Source organism: Ostrea edulis, chromosome 2 (assembly GCF_947568905.1).
Source record: "Ostrea edulis chromosome 2, xbOstEdul1.1, whole genome shotgun sequence".
Classification (NCBI taxonomy): Eukaryota; Metazoa; Mollusca; class Bivalvia; order Ostreida; family Ostreidae; genus Ostrea; species Ostrea edulis.
This window is the reverse complement of record NC_079165.1, coordinates 69,099,858-69,117,403: the sequence shown is the minus strand read 5'-3', so window position 1 is coordinate 69,117,403 and position 17,546 is coordinate 69,099,858. Positions and strand designations below refer to the sequence as shown.

The window sequence follows — 17,546 nt, the reverse complement described above, 5'->3', positions numbered from 1 at the left end:
ATTTTCAATTAGAGTACGTGATCCAGGTGGAGTAATAAGAGCTTAAAGACGCATCCACCTATATCACCAGTCAATCTGCCCTCATCACATACGGTTATGGTTACTATATTTTGTAACAATATACAATTATTGCTGGGTGTTTTTTTTAGGTCAATACAATGATTTAGACATCTCAGGAGTACCATATTCACCGAGCCCGAAGGGTGAGGTGAATATTGTACTTCGAAGGTGGCTAAATCATCGTATTGACCTCAAAAACAGCAATAGTTGTTTTATTATATGATTAAATGATTAAAAACCCTTCAAGATTGTTCTTTGCTTTAATTGAAAGTTTCAATGACCTATTTTTGGTCCTATGTGAAAAAACCAATTTCTAATGGTCACCTGGAAGTTCTATTTTTGGTCCTATGTGGAGAAAATAATTCCTTATGTTTACCTGGAAGGTCACGTGCAGGTAAACATAAAGTAGTATGATTTCTACATTGTTGGATCTCAGCCAATTAGAGAGCTAGGAATTATTCAATCATATAATAATGACCTTTGTATCCCTTAGAGGATGGATGGATGTATATTGTTTAACGTACCGCTTGAACGTTTTCACTTATATAGATACGTCATAATTGCCGGTAAAGGGCTGCAAAATTGAAGGCTATGCTCGGCTCTGATGGATTTTGAGCAGGCCATCCCGAAGAGGAAATAAGTAGAGGGATATCAAATGTTTATGTGTGTATAGCAGGGCTAGTAAAAAATATCAAAATTATAATTAAACTATCTAACTTGTCGGTTAGATATACACACAAATCTTTCCAATTTCAATTACGTTTGGAAAAATGTCCTTGTTTTCAGAGCTGATAAACAGTATAAACGTTATCTTCTTCACACATAGACCATGGGCTAGTAAATTTAATGGGGGACCCCCCTAGGGATTTTTGCAAACAAGTATTTTTTGAAAGTACATAGTCCCTTGATTATAAATCAGGTTGTTTGACATTTTTACGTGGGGGGCGTTTACGAGTTTTGGGGCAAAAAGCATGAAATTTGTAAAAATAATAGCTGAACACTGGAAAAACTCTTTAGATTCGATATATATGCCATTGACATTTGCAAACAAGTATTCTGTGAATGTATGCAACCCTTTACTTATATATCAAGTTGTTTGACATAGATATGTGGTGGCATTTACGAGGTTTTGGGGCTAAAACGTGATTTTTTCTTTAAAAATCGCCGAAAAATGAAAAACTTCTTCAGATCCTATATAGATAATGTGGACATTTGATAACAATTATTTTCGGAAAGTATGGAACCCTTTAACTATAAATCTGATTGTTTGCATGGAGACCCTTTCCAGTTTTGGGGCCAAAACCTAAAATTTGTAAAAATAATACTGGCTGAAAACTTGAAAAACTTCATATCCGATATAGATGTCATTAACATTTGCAAACGTGTATATTGTGAACGTATGCAACTCTTTGATTATATATCAAGTTGTCTGACATAAATATGTTGGGCATTTACAAGGTTTGGAGCTAAAACATGATTTTTTTTCTTTAAAAATGGAAAACTTCTTCAGATCCTATATAGATAATATGGACCTTTGGAAACAATTATTTTCGGAAAGTATGGAACCCTTTAACTATAAATCAGATTGTTTGCATGGAGACCTTTTCCAGTTTTGGGGAAAAACCTCAAATTAAAAAACATAATAATAGCCAAAAACGGGAAAAACTCTTCAGATCCGATTTCGATGTCATTGACATTTGTAAATATGTATTATTTGAACTTATGTAACCCTTTGATTGACAAGATGTTTCAAATATATATATGGGGACATTTACTAATTCTGGGTCTAAAACATGATTTTTTTTTTCTTTGAAAATCGCCGAAAAATAGAAAACTTCACATCATATATAGATATCATAGACCTTTGAAAACAATTATTTTCTGAAAGTGTGTAACCCTTTAATTGTAAATCGGATTGTTTGACATTAATGTATCAGATCCTATATAGATAATGTGGACATTTGATAATAATTATTTTCGGAAAGTATGGAACCCTTTAACTATAAATCTGATTGTTTGCATGGAGACCCTTTCCAGTTTTGGAGCCAAAACCTAAAATTTGTAAAAATAATACTGACTGAAAACTTGAAAAACTTCATATCATACATGAAATTTGTCTTTAAAGTATTGTTAAAAAATGGAAAACTTCGAGAATCTTGCAAACATAATATAGACATTTGCAAACATGTATTTTGCTTTAAAGAACGTAACCCTTTACAATTATATCAAGTTGTTTGGCATTAAGGCGAAGTGTATTTATGAATTACTGAAATATTTTAAGAGATGTGCTTGCAGGCAGTATTAATCCAGAATTTGTAATCGCATTGTAAATAGTAGTTTCAAGCTCCACATGCAGCGTCTGTGAGTAGCTTCTACGGTGACTTAACATATGTTTAATAGTGTAATTAACCCAGTACTTCTTGTCAGATAGTTCATAATCATTTCAAACGTGGCAGTCACAAATCTACCATTTGATTATCATGGCAGATTCTTTGACTTGTCGTTTGGCTGAAAGGGTTGACGCAAATGCAGACTCGATTGCTTGTTCAGTAGCAATACATGCAGAACATGCAAGTTTTGGAGGTTTTCAAAATTCGATTTTGCTACCAAATTTTCTTTCTGTTTTTGATTCCAGGTTTCAAGCTTTGTAATCACTGTTATGCGAGTCGGGATAAATGACAAGTATCTCTCTCTCTCTGAGCATTGTCATACTCTCAACCATGTAATTCTGCACGATATCTATCGCCATGTATACGGATAAGGTCAAATTCCTTTCCCTGACCTAAGAATTATATAATCTTTAGTTTCTGACTTGTTTCGGTCATTGGCTTAGTGCAGGTTTTTCTACAGGTTGGATAAATCATCTCCCCTTTAGCAATCAAATCAATATATCGAACTTTACATATTGTTGTTCTGTGGGGACCCGGATTAGAATACATGTAGGTCCTCAGTATGCCTTGCTTGTCGTAAGAGGCAACTAAATGCGATGATCCTTTGGATAAGACTGCGAAACCTGAGGTCCCAGCAGTTGTGGCACGATAAAGATCCCTCCCTGCTGAAAGACCGTAAGCGCCGAGCATTTAAGCCTAAGTTTTGCAGCCCTTCACCAGCAATGGTAACATCTCCATACGAATGAAAAATTCGAGCTGGATGATAAACAATATACAATCAACCAAACAATTTACAGTGTACATGTATTGTCACTTTTATGCTTTGCAAGTTTTTTAATGGCTTCTTCTACTGTTTATGTCACACATTATATCAATTTGTGTTTTTCCCTTGTAGTTGAGGTTTTTTTTATTACAGAACAGACACATATGGATGGGGAAAAGTGCCGATAGTGAGCACATGTTGAGTGAACGTCTTACAGCTCACTTGACTCGGTGCAACTTCCTCAAAGCTCAAATTTTACTTCTAGTAACAAATATTTGTAAATTATTGGTAACAACATCAATAGAGGACATGTAAGGCATCATTTAAAGCTTCTAACTAGTAAATAATATGTCTTTAGTATTCGTGGGGCTCTGTCTTCTAATCTTTGGAAAACTGCTCCGTGAAAAATTTTATGTCATTATCCTTTACATTTTCTCCAAAATATAGGATACTTCTTTATTCTTGATGTTGATAGGAGCTTGTAACGGATTTAAACTTTTCTGGCATAAGATTTAAAGATGTTTTTTTTCTATGGAACATATTTAAAAGTTATCTGAAAATTGAAAAGTTGTTCAATTTTACGTATGACAATCTATTTTACTGTATATTGTGGAATATAATTCATTAAACTAAATAATTCATAGATTAGTTCATTATTTGTAATATGTCCGATTCTCAATAGTCGAGCCATTATTTATCAGGGTTTCCCCCATTTTTGCATGTATACTCAAAAGTAACCTATTTACTTTCTTTTTATTTATTATATACCTAATTGGGTTTCCATACATTAAATACATCACGAGAAGACATGAAAATATGGACAGTGATTTTTATGTTGAAAGTTATATATCTACTGACTCATTATTGTGTTTATCATATAAAGATAAGGCATATGGATTATAGTATCTCGAAATGAACCGTATATCATAAAGTTTATTTAGTATTGTAGATACGTGTTGTTTTGGGAATTCCTGTATAATTTCATAAGGCATGAATGAAATGCATATATAAAAATTGCATTTTGCAGACATTTAAAAATATGTAACACTTTCCTCATTACAATATCTTTATTTTTTTTATACGCATTTGTCACTGATGTTCTCTCTGGGAAGCCCTTAGCCCATTGTTTGTGTTTACAATCTGTCGTCTTTAATGCGGTATGGAACACGGTAACGGCCATATTGAATTTGCAAAATTTTACAATTTCAAATGGCCATATCTTGAAAACACCCCAACATAAATTTGCAAACAACCTTCATTTTCCTTCATTTTCAACAGATTTCAACAGTCTCGATTGAAATCAGCATTTCGCAAATTCTATGGTCGTTATAACGATCTAGTTCGTCAATACAACCTCGCATTGGGTCAAATGCTGTCTGACGTGTTTCATACCGATTGTTAAGCCGTTCTTGGCACACTGATTTGACTGCGGATAACTCCGTTTACCTGATCAGGATATGGGGCTCACGGCGGGTGTGACCGGTCAGCAGGGGATGCTTACTCCTCATAGGCACCTGATCCCACCTCTGGTGTGTCCAGGGGTCCGTGTTTGCCCAACTATTTTGTATTGCTTGTAGGAGTTATGAGATTGATCACTGTTCGTTATCTTCACCTTGCATACACACTTTCAAAAAATCATAGTGTAGAAAAATCCCTAGAGAGGGAAGGTAATGTATTGTTGGCCCATGGTCTAACATAGCTTATATTCTAATTTCCCGTGGGGATCCGGATTAGAACAGGTCCTCAGTACCACTTGCTTGTCGTAAGAGGCTACCAAATGGGTCGGTCCTTCGGATGGGACAACAAAAACCGAGGTCCCTTGTCACAGCAAGCGTGGCACGATAGAGATACCTTCCTGCTCTAAGGTCATGGCGTAGTTTTTTTCCAGACCTTCACCGGCAACGGTGACGTCTCCGTATGAGTGAAAAATTCTCAAGTGGGACGTTAAACAATATACAACCGACTATTCTGATCAACCTTATTTTCTTCTAGTTCTACACAGAATATTCATTGAATGGATTTTAATTTGCTTTGATATTTCATTAAAAAAAATTATATATTGAAATGTAATCCCTTGTTAAAATGCATAGGAGTCGACAATAATTATTTTTGTAGAACAATCAAATCCAGCCGACAATGAAAATCCAAGAAGCTTGGTCCACGGGTCGTTCTGGTGCTGGGGTTGTTATAGCCGTTGTTGACGATGGTGTTCAGCTGAATCACCCAGACCTACAACAAAACGTTGTGAGTTACCTTAGACATTTTGCTCATCGTATGATCTCTTGTTTGCATAAATCTTTGAAGACAAAACATACGACGCGTTTTGAGATAAATCCTTAGTTGAGAGGATATTAGGGTATAATTATATTTATACAGCTGTATGTTAGATCGGTATTTTGTTTTTATAGAATGTCCTGAATAGCTATGATTACTATAATTCCGATGTAGACCCCACACCGATATCCGTGAATGATAGGTATGTAAATTTGTAATTGAATAAACTTTGATAAGCTCCCTAACTATCAAAAATATTTCCAAACATGTTTATAGACATGACACCTGAACATATATTACAATTTACTTGTAACTGACACTTGATTTAGACTGTATTATAAACTTTCTAAATAGCGGATCAGTATGCGTCGGATTGTCCAGGTATTACCAATTATCTCTTCTTTTAGTCATGGAACCATGGTAACCGGATTAGTGGCGGCCGTAGCAAATAACAATCAGTGTATCGTGGGTGTCTCTCATCATTCAACTGTAATAGGTGGGAAATTCGTATTTCTTATTAGCTTTAAATTCATGTATGCCTTTATGCTGCAAAGAAAACACATCGCCGTTATTTACAACCATTTAAAAACGCTAAAAATTAACATATTTATTTTCTCGGTACAGGAATCAAATTATTAGGTGAGAACGGAGTCACAGATGTAACTGAAGCATTAGCTCTAAATCATCATTTGTCGGGTGTAGACATTTATATCAATAGCTGGGGTCCACCGGATGGATATGGGTACTCAGGTCCAGGATCAGTCACTCAGAGTGCCTTCATTGATGGTGTTACGAAGGTAGGGATTTTTAATAATTTAAATGCAAGTTATACATATGTAACAAACACGAGCTTCCAGTTTACGTATGCTTTGTTGGAGAAAATATTTTCTTATTTCAGGGAAGAAACAAAAAAGGTGTCATTTTCGTATGGGCGGCAGGGAATGGTGGACTGCATGACAACTGCAATGGAGATGGTTATGCCAACAGCATTTATACTATTCCTATAACCAGTGTGGATTCCAGTGGGAAAGCGGCTTATTATGCAGAAGTCTGTGCTCCAGTATTTGCTGCAACATACTCTGGCAGTAGATATAGAACACTGGTGAATTGTCAAACAAAATATAGCAATGCAATTTAAAGCAATGCCAACAATATGTTTTAATGTGGGTTTTGATTTTTCTTTTATCTGGAAAGGTGATGATATTGGGTCCATCAAGCGTATTTTAAAGTAATTCTCTATTATGGAAATGTTTATTCGTTTTGTTGTAAAACAGCATTATTAGTATTATTATACAAAATTTATAAAGTGCTAAATATAATATAAAATTACTATAACGAGCTGTACATAAAACAAGTATGGACATAAGAGCAGAAAAATTACTTTATAAATACTAGAGCTTCAACATGCAAGTTAAAAACGCTTAAGAATATACATATAACTTTAAAAAGACTAGTAATCCCCAGCCGAAACATATACATTAATTGTGAAACCCTGTGATGGTCCGAAAAAGAAACAAAAATCCTTGATTTGGCATTAAATTGTCGAAAACAATATAGGATCAATCAATCAATTAATATTTTCGTCCCTTTCACCTCGCCGCACCCATTCGCATTTTAATATGTAATTCGTGCGTCTTGGATTCCAGCAATAAAAAAACCTCAAATCACCTCTACAATGCTAAAAGATGATTAGCAATGCATATATTAATAAGTAATTTTAAAATAGTTAATTTTGTCTATGAGCACGACCTTTGGGCTGAGTTATATAATCAACTTAAATTAGATATCTTACATTTGTCACTGGGAATAGAAACATGTATTCTCTATACTCTCTTTACATATACTAGACAACATTTCTAACTCCCCACCTAAATTTTTCCATGCAATGGTTTTATTATCTATTATTTTGACACATGTTGTCATTGGTATAAAGAATGACAGTTTCAAAAGAAGTCAAGAGTTCTTTAATCTTCAATTTTTGAAACACTCAATTAAAAGACAAGAAACTTAGCGATACCCTGCATTTTGAAATTCTCAACATTCAATACCGTGCGTGTTCCCCATTCGCTCGAATAATTGCCTGACACCTGCTTCGCTTGGAGGTCACGTAATTGTGTAAAAAATCTTTGTGGAATTTATCCCTAGTTTCAATGAGGTCACTCTCAAACTCTGCCAGGTTCTGCGGCCGGGAAAGCTGTCTTACTTGTCTGTACATGTTCAATAGGATTGAGGATTAGACTTCAAGGGGGCCGGTCAATTTCAAGAATATTGTGACCCCATATCATATGTTGAGTGGTTCTTGCTGTGTTTGGAGTCTCATTATCCTGCATAAGGAACATTCCGTGATTTGCTTGGATGTGCGGAATTACCACTGACTGAGCGGCAAGTTGTGGTACCTTTCAGCATTCAGGTTCCGGTGAATTGGGATCATTGTTTTTGTGTTATTTAATTAAATAAACGATATTTCCTTCCACATCATGACAGAACCACCTCCAAACTGCCCTCGTTCCCTCATGCATGCGTCAATATATCGTTTCTCAATTCTGCAATAGACGCGGGATCGTCCATCTGATCGCCTTAGATTGTGTCTGGACTCAACTGTGAAAATAACTTGTTCCCAATCCGTGCGCGTATACCTCAGATGGCGTCTTGCCCACGCTCATCTAAGTTGTCTCTGTCTTGAAGACAATACCAGCTTTGCATAAGACCTTCTTGCCCGCAACCCTCGCTCCTTAAGTCTATTTCTCACAGTTTGATCACTGAGAAGCCTTTCGTGTGTTCCCAATGTGCGTCTTGCTGCTGCTCGAGCTGTCAAACGTCTGGCACGTAAATGGGTCACTCTTATGCAGCGGTCCTGTTGATGGGTTGTTAGACACCGTTTGGGCCGTCGGCGTAGATCTGCTATATTCCCGGTTCCATTGAATTTTCGGATTGGGTTTAAGATCTAATTTTCCAGCAACCTGTAAACATGATCAATTCAGTTAACTTTCTTACATTGTGTATCTGAAAGTTGCAAAATATCGAGTGTGTGATGGAAGACAGCAAACCTCTCGTAAACTGCACCCAGCATGGACCATGCCAACTACTCTTGTGCATACCTCTGTCCGCATTTGACTTCAGTAATTTTGTTTTTCACAAATAAATGCGTGCAGAAAGAAGACGAAACCAAATACTTTTGAACAGCAAGCCTGAAAACTAATTGAGGACGAAAATTTCAATTTTAACAAAACCTGCCGCGGTCCAGTGGTTATGAACCCGTTCTCGAATTCGCTGTGCTTAAAAGGTCAGCTTTTTTGTTAGCAGACGATATTTTGAATTACAAATTATCTAACTGAAAAGGTTTGTAAAATTTAGAAATTATGAAAGTGAGGATTAGAAAAAAGTGGGGATTAGAAATATAGTCTAGTATACTTCTCTGTCTTTTAAAAAATCACAAAATAATTTCAAATCAAATCACCTGTAATATATATATATATATATATATATATATATATATATATATATATAAAATCTCCAAATTACGATGGGACTCCAAAGTGCGATGGTCACGCTAAAATGCGATGGTCTGCACCAAAACCCAATGGTGTGCTCGCCAAAGAACGATGGTGTGGTGAGACGAATGCGCCATAGTGCTATGTTCTCGACACGATCAAGACCGATGGTACATACTAATACGCCGAGGTCCGTTGCTTTGTAAACGACAGTGTTTTGGTATAGACTGTACCATCCATGTTTTGTTTCACCAAAATGTCAGTGCATAATCCATGCAACAAAAAAAGAATAAGAACTTATTTCAATACCATTTAGTTGTATTATTAAACACAAAATGTTCCAACACGAAATCGTATAGAATGTTTTGCATTATAGCACACCCCCAAGAATTTATCACGTGTGCATCACAACTAATAAATGATCATTAATTAAAGAATGTTTGGGCGAAGTAGATAGTTCGACTACAAATGTTCTTTGCCGTTCTCACAATCCTCAACAATGTAATCCTTGCCGTAGCTGTCGTCCATGACGATCTTAATCACCCATGCCTTCATCCAATATATCCCGAAGAAGTTGGTATCAGCACTGTAGCAGAAAGAACCTTCGTTCCAAATCTCCTAGCAGCATGTAACCAGTGCGCTAGACCGCGCGACCATCTAGGCAAGTCAAAGCGAAATTTTATGTGCTTTATATTAAATATTTCTTCACTTAGGGCAGTTATGTTGATTTAAGAGTTCATTGCCATTTCTGTGCTTTATGTATAAATTATTTCGAATGCAATGTGTATCATATATGCTCCTCTTAAATATACGTTAAATAACTGTATCCCATTTCCATCCCCAATGACCGTGTAGCGTGTGACAGCGTGGCGAGAATTCTATAGTCATCGAAAGCAAGTTTTTGACTTGCCTAGATGGTCGAGCGGTCTAGCGCACTGGTTACATGCTGCTAGGAGATTTGGTTCCGCAGGTCGTGAGTTCAACCCCGGGTAGGGGCGGTAGTGGGTATCCAAATAAAGTGAAATTGTCTGTGCTTTATAATAAATATTTCTTCACTTAGGGCAGTTATGTTGATTCAAGAGTTCATTGCCATTTCTATATATATATATATATATATATATGCGTGTGTGTGTGTGTGTGTGTGTGTGTGTGTGTGTGTGTGTGTGTGTGTGTGTTTCAATGACTGTACATATACATGTCCTTTGTCGTGACTAAAAGTATGTCACGTGAAAAAAAACACCCAAAAAACAATCCTTATGAGACATTTTGCTTTACAACTTCAAACGATTGTGATTTAAATTTTAGGTATCAACCTCTGTTCCATCATCCTGTGTTGATGGGTTGCAAGGAACATCTTTTTCTGCGCCACAAGCAGCGGGGATGATAGCTCTTGCACTGCAGGCAAAGTACGAAAAAACATTTGTAAGAAAGTATAATAGAAAACGCGGTATATTTCGTGATGATACATGTACAAGTTGTTCGTCGACATCCCTTATCAAATCTTTATAATTCACGGAAGTCGAACTTCAGGAATTAAATGATTTCACTGTGGTCTACAGTGGTCATTGATTAAAACATCAAAGTACATTTGTGGACTCTGAAGTTTATATTAAAACGATGCTGGAGTTCCTCATTGGCAATATCTTCGTAGCCTTTGGTGTTCAGATCATCTGTTGGAATTCTCATTATGACGAATTGTGCTTCTTTATAAACTGATCTGTTTTTATATTCTTATGAGGTAGAGTTTATTTCTACATAAAAAGAAAAATATATCTCTTTTTCCGGTCTTCAACTCGACATTTAGATATATATGTACCTATCTATTAACGAAGTTTTATATATTAACAAAATTTTCCACTCATATGTCGATTCGATGTATCACAGTGAACTCGAAATCAAAGACACTACAGAGTCTACCACATATGATTCGTACTTATATATATTTTTGGTCATGGGTGTTAACGGCAAACTAACAACTTAACTTGGTAACAAACGGATGACGTCAGCTTCTCCATCGTCATCTTCCCATATTTATGTAGCAATATTCTTTTATCATTTTATGTAGCAATATTCTTTTATATGGTGATTATGTCTCAACTCATTCGACAGACAAGGCTTTGTTCTGTGTGTGATATTTTTTAAATCGAGGCAGGTTACTGACAAACAGGCTGATGTTACAGGGGTTTCAATAGTATCGATTAAAATCAGTATTTCCCAAATTCTATGGTCGTTATAGCGATTTAGTTTACCAATACAACCTGCCATTGGGTCTAATGTTGTCCGATTGGTTTTATACCAATTGTTAGACCGTTCTTTACACACTGATATTAACTACGGATGCATACTCATTCTAGGCGCCTGATTCTACCTCTGGTATATCCAGGGTTCCGTGTTTGCCCAACGCCTAGTTTTGTATTCGTTATCAGATTAATCCCTGTGTGTTATCTTCACCTTTAATATACATCCGCGAAGATTTGGAAAATTAAAATTTAAAACTTAATTTTGAATCAGTTATGAGATTGATCACTTATGTTATTTTCATTTTTTCATCTAGGGGGAACTTCTTAGAATTTAAAAGTATATGCTCATACTATTCCATTATCTCATCGTTTGTAAATCATGTCCCTGAATACCGACATGTTGTCATTAACTTCTACGCTAGTCAAGTTAGCAGAAATCCATTCATTCTACGTGTACATTTTCAACAACTAAAATGACAATAGTTTACTTAGAGTGTTTAGAAACTTTACACAATTACGCTGATCTTCCAAAAAGTGATTGTACGTAAATATAAATATTACTGATGATGAAAAGAAGGCAATGTAACTCGTTTAAAATATAGATCGAAATCAAATTTTCATTTGTAGCTGAAATTGGATCGTCTTTGAAATATTTGGTAATATGGGGGTCTCATATCAAGCATTTTTTTCAATTTATAAATGATATTTTGAAATTAAGCTGTTGATAATGTTTACTATTCGTATTGCTAACAGCGCACATTACCATCTATAACTGACCGATCGCGATAGCTCAGTGGTAGAGCATTTCCCCTTGTGACCGGGAGGTCGCAGGTTCGAGCCCCGCTCGTGACATGATTGCGTCAAATCTTAAACGTAAACATAAACAGGCAGTGATTACTTCCTCATTATACGATTGGCATCTAAAAGTAAGAATCGCGTCTTTCAGGTATGACCCTAAGCTCAAGTCGGAGGTCCCGTGTCACATCAGGTCTTCCAACAGTATGTTGGAATTCTCATTGGCACGAATTGTGCTCCTTTGTTATATGACTTGTTTTTTATATTCATATGAAGCAGAATCTATTCAAAAACAAAAATTCTTTCCGTGGCCTTCAATGCGATATTTGGATATATCGACGACGTTTTATCTATTAACAATATTAATTTTCACTCATATGTTGAATCGATATATCCCCATGATCTCGAAATAAAAGACACCACAGAGTCGTCCACTTCTGCTTCATACTTAAATATTTTATTGAAAATAGTTATTAATGGCAAACTAACAACTCAACCTTATGATAAACGAGGTGATTTCATCTTCTCCATCGTCAGCTTCCTATATTTGTGTAGCTATATTACATTATCACCTGCATATTGTCTTTATATCTTTCAACTGATTCAATACGCAAGAAGTTTTTACTTATATATAGACGTCACCAAAACCGGTGAAGGGTTTCAAATTTAGACTTATTCTCGGAACTTAGGGCAATTGATCAGCGAGGGTTCTTTAGCGTGCCACATCTACTGTGAAATCCGTTTTTAAGGTCATTTCCGAGAACCCATGACATTCACACCTGATGTTTGACCATGGAATTGTCATTACCTATTTTAACGACTTAGGTCTGTCGCGGCCACGATTCAAACCCCGGCCATCCACATGCGGGGTGAACGCTCTAACTTCTAGACCACCGCGGCGATCAAGATATAGGGCTCACAGCGGGTGTGACCGATCAACAGGGGATGCTTACTACTACTAAGCACATAATCTCATCTCTGGTGTGTCCAGGGTTCCGTGTTTATTTAACTATCTATTTTGTATTGCTATATGATTTATGAGATTGATCACTGTTCGTTATCTTCACCTTTCATAAAGGTGTAAAAAAAAAAATAGTGTAATTGTATGAGTAAGGTTTCCTTTTAATGAGATACATATCAAAATATATATCTAGAAAAGACAATAAGTGAAATATGTATTGAATTTCACCTCATGATAATGTATTTATTTTTCAAATTTGTTCATAATTTCGTTTGGGGGTGCATTTTCCATTGCTTAAAGTTAACCCATATGTACACCGGATCTTATTCTTTGATGAAATTTTATTAAACCCATATTTTGAAAATTAATAATGTTTATATTTTAAGAAAAAAGGAATCGTTTCATTTTCTGTATGATGTATTCATAAAAATTATGGAGTATCAATTGTAGTTCAGCTTTAACCTGGCGAGATGTACAACACCTTGTAGTAAGGACAAGCAAGCGAGATCATCTTCAAGATGGATACTCATCCTGGCAACGAAATGGTGCAGGATATTATGGTGAGAAACAAAATATTATGTTTTTCTTGAAATGTCCGATTTTTATCATTATTTACAACATTTTTCATTAATTCTAAAACTTTTTTAAATATCTAGTGAGTCAGGTCCTTGGTTTTGGACTGATGGATGCAGAAGCAATGGTGAACAAAGCTAAGACTTGGGTGTCTGTTCCTGAACAAATACGTTGTTCAACGTCGACATTTTATGTACATAGGTATAATCTGTACCCAGAATCTTTTCTAAAGATAATTAGTAAATCATGGGTATCACTTAATCTTTGAACATGGTATACTTCCGCCCTTGATTCCATTTCAAGGTCCGTGCCCACGTGTTTGTTTTAATATAGATATAATGCTGTTTCTATTGTTTTGTTTTAGGGCATGTTATTAACTTATTTGATGCCTTACAAAATACTTCTCCTAGCTTCAAGACATACACATGTATTTGTAGTACTTGTTTTAATTTTTTGTATCATGTTTAGATCTACGGGATATAGTTACACTTCATACAAAGTGTCAAGCAGCAAACGGATAACAACTGGGGATAACTGTAAATTATCTGACTTGGAACATGTGGAGGTTGAAATTTCGTTTTCCTACACGAGAAAAGAGGGAGCTGTGAAACTGTATCTGGAGTCACCTGCTGGAACAAAGTCGCATTTGATGACTCCAAGACCACAAGACTCTGTTAAGTATCCATGGTCTGGGTCAAAACGTTGGTACTATACGTCCGTACATTACTGGGGTGAGAGCGTGGATGGAACATGGATATTGACCGCAGAATCAGATGAACCTTATTCTGTTCAAGGTATCCAACATTTAAAAACAACTCCCATACAATCAAAGTCTCTTTAGTGCCTCTCAAGATCGATACCAATTAATTACATAAAGCAAATTATGCTGATAGATACCGGAATTTTAAATAAAAATTCTTGTTTCATTTTTATGTACTTACGTAAGAATCATTTTGACTAGAAAAGTCGTAATCATGTACATATAGTTCCCAGTCTGAGCTTAGTAATAAGTTCTATTGTGATCTAGTGTCTCAAAAGATACTAACGGCAAACTAACAGCTCAACTTTATTGCAAACGGCATTGACTTCAGCTTCCCCATCGTCAACTTCCCTTATGTAGCAATATTCAATCATCACCTGTATATGATGTTTATATCAACTGATTCGATACCCAAGAGCTTGTTCTGCGTACAGTTATTTTCAAAATCGAAGCAGGCTACTGATAAACAAGTTGATGGTGCAGGGTTTCCAACAGTCTTGTTTAAAATCAACATTTCGCAAATTCTATAGTCGTTATAATGATCTAGGCAAGGTATGCTTACTCTTCCTAGGCACCTGGGCTCATATTCACAAAATATCTTACGACTAAGGTGAAAAAAATAATTCTGTCTGATAATCAAATACCGATCACAAGGTCATAAGTATGTATTCAACTTTTATAAACCATCGATGTACTTTACATATTGGTTAAGAAAGTCTACAAGAAATGAAAAATAAGGAAATTACAGTGTTTGTAAATTTTGATATTAGTCGTAAAATATTTTGTGAATAGGTGCCCAGATCCCACCTCTGGTGTGTCCATGGGTCCGTGTTTGCCCAAATCTCTATTTTGTATTGCTTATAGGATTTATGAGATTGATCACTGTTCGTTATCTTCACCTTTCATTGGTATTTTTTTCTTTGATGTCAATTACAAATTTGCATACTTTCTTATATCCAAATGTTTTACGCTTTCTCTTACTATCATCCTGAAGATGACGTCTGTCCGTTGCAAAATACAAAAATAACTTATCTCAATGTGATTTTGACCTTTGACTTTCTGATATAAAAAGAACGTCAGCTTACATCGGAAAAGAAGTATTTTCCTTGACAAAAGGCAATGAATTGTATAACACAGTCTTAATGTTGTTATATATCCGTGTCCTTGATCAATAGCTTTCAACTCTACAAGTTTATTCCTCTAGCAGCAGGTATGTATATACTGAATATAATTGATAGCATAAAATCCCAACTCGAAACACCCTGTCACAAATTTTTTAAATACATATGGATATATGGACACAATGGCTACTAAAGGGTTCCCATGCCAAACTTTCTTTAAAAAATTCGAAAAATGAAAAACTCTGTTTTTTAATGTCGTTGAAGATAAAAATTAGAACTGACAATATTTTCTGCAACTTCTAATTATACAAGTACATACTGTAGATAATTTGCATTACACAATATTTCAGTAACTTTAAGAAGTTGGAGACTAAGTTTTTATGGATTTTTCAAAGGTAAGTCAATAACAATTTATGCACAAAGTAGCTGCTGTTTGAGTTGTGTAGGCTATGTTGTTAAAGGAACGTATACTTTCAAAACATGGATTAAAATTATGGGAAATAAGACATGCAACTAGAAAAATAAATATTCCTACTAATATCCGTTGGCTGTTAATCGGAAAAGACGAAACTATCTACCTTGATAACTTCACGTCAGCAGTGGAATTTCTATTTGATTAATATGATTCTTAAATACTGCAAACCACCTTATCTAGAATTGATAAAATTGGTTCGCGGCGACTAAATTTCGTGACAGAGATAATTTTAAACAATATGAGATATTGGAAGACTGGTTCGCCGCGAGAAATATTCGCGACGACGAGGTAGTGCGAACCTCGCGGAAATTTTCGCACGTAAACAAAGTTGATTTATAGTATCTGGATTGTTTTTAGATTTCTCTAGAACTAGCAACGAATTTCTCTGATAACGTAATCCACATAAAATGTAAATCCTAATAATAGAAGATTTGTGCTTTGTATTTGTTGATGGGTTAGTATGCATGCATTTATTAGACAGTTAATCATTTATTGATGTCAACAGAAGTATTCGTGATCGACATAAAACTACTGAATAGTGACCGTTCCTCATTATCAATGTGATCTTTTGACCCTAAGAACCGTTAGCTGTTGGATTGAGTGCATGCTCAATTCTGCAGACTACTAATTATACATGGATAGGAAAAAACTTCTCAGTACATACTACATTGTATATAAGGCTGTATAAACTTGAAGTCTTTCTGAATATCTGCGCTTAAAAGGGCATGGACACGATTTGAGCTGAAAATTTTCAAATTTTATTTTTCCATTTTTATTGTTTATAATGCTTAACTAAAGTATTTCTAATGGTCAACCAAAATTTGAATATCAATTGTTGAGTTATAAGTGAGATACAGCACCCGCAATTCAAAAACATGGCACGAGCCTTGTTTACATAACAAGGACTTGTGACATCTGTATCTTCCATGTACCTTGACTACTGACATTCAAATTTTTGCTGATCATTAGTAAGACCTTAGTTGTAAGCATTCTAAACATTAAAAATCAAAAAATCAAATTTGAAAATTTTCAGCTCAAATCGTGTCCATGTCCCTTTAAAACAATAACATACATATATGATATATATCACAAATGAAAATCCAAATTCATTCATAAAATTCATAAAACTCGATCTCAGACATACCTAAAATTTGTTCGTCAGTGTGACAACGATAATTTTAATTTCTACACAAACATTTCCACATTCTAATTTCGTATTCAATTTAATATAAATGGAATAAATTTAATGATTTTCATTATAAATTTCAATTTCTCAAATTGAACCTAGTTAGTGAAGAATACTGGCCTGTACGATTATAAATCTTTAAAATCTTTTCAGAGAAAGAAGATGAAAGCTCTGGTCTGAGTGTTGGAATAATTGTAGCGATCTCTCTGGGTGCTGTTGCAGTCATTGTTATATTGATCATTGTTATTGTAAAATTAAAGATTAGCGCCATGAAAAGGAGAACGACAGTTGCACCAACAGAAGGAAGAAATACACATGTACGATACTGAGACAGATTTCAGCTCCATTTACATTAATGTTTGATAATTTCGAATTGGTGGAAATTAAATGTAATTTATTTTCTGTATTTCATATAAAATCAACAATGCTAATTATTGCTCTTGAAGACATCTGTGCA

The 17,546-nt window shown here is 35.1% G+C and overlaps 1 protein-coding gene across 3 annotated transcripts in view; it reads left to right on the top strand.

Moving 5' to 3' along the window:
- The window catches only part of LOC125679000 (proprotein convertase subtilisin/kexin type 6-like), a 29,976-nt gene extending 12,455 nt beyond the window's left edge, over window positions 1-17,521 (top strand). For 2 of the 3 annotated variants that reach the window (XM_056157081.1, XM_056157080.1), the window contains exons 4-14: window positions 5,329-5,457; window positions 5,622-5,689; window positions 5,895-5,983; window positions 6,112-6,284; window positions 6,386-6,589; window positions 10,284-10,384; window positions 13,425-13,534; window positions 13,631-13,748; window positions 14,016-14,341; window positions 15,779-15,823; window positions 17,243-17,521. In XM_056157081.1, the coding sequence (XP_056013056.1) occupies window positions 5,329-5,457; window positions 5,622-5,689; window positions 5,895-5,983; window positions 6,112-6,284; window positions 6,386-6,589; window positions 10,284-10,384; window positions 13,425-13,534; window positions 13,631-13,748; window positions 14,016-14,341; window positions 15,779-15,823; window positions 17,243-17,418 (1,539 nt within the window). In that variant the 3' untranslated portion in view covers window positions 17,419-17,521. The remainder of the gene's footprint in view (window positions 1-5,328; window positions 5,458-5,621; window positions 5,690-5,894; window positions 5,984-6,111; window positions 6,285-6,385; window positions 6,590-10,283; window positions 10,385-13,424; window positions 13,535-13,630; window positions 13,749-14,015; window positions 14,342-15,778; window positions 15,824-17,242) is intronic. The other variant, XM_056157082.1, reaches the window with a different exon arrangement.
- The last annotated feature ends 25 nt before the right edge of the window (window positions 17,522-17,546 follow it).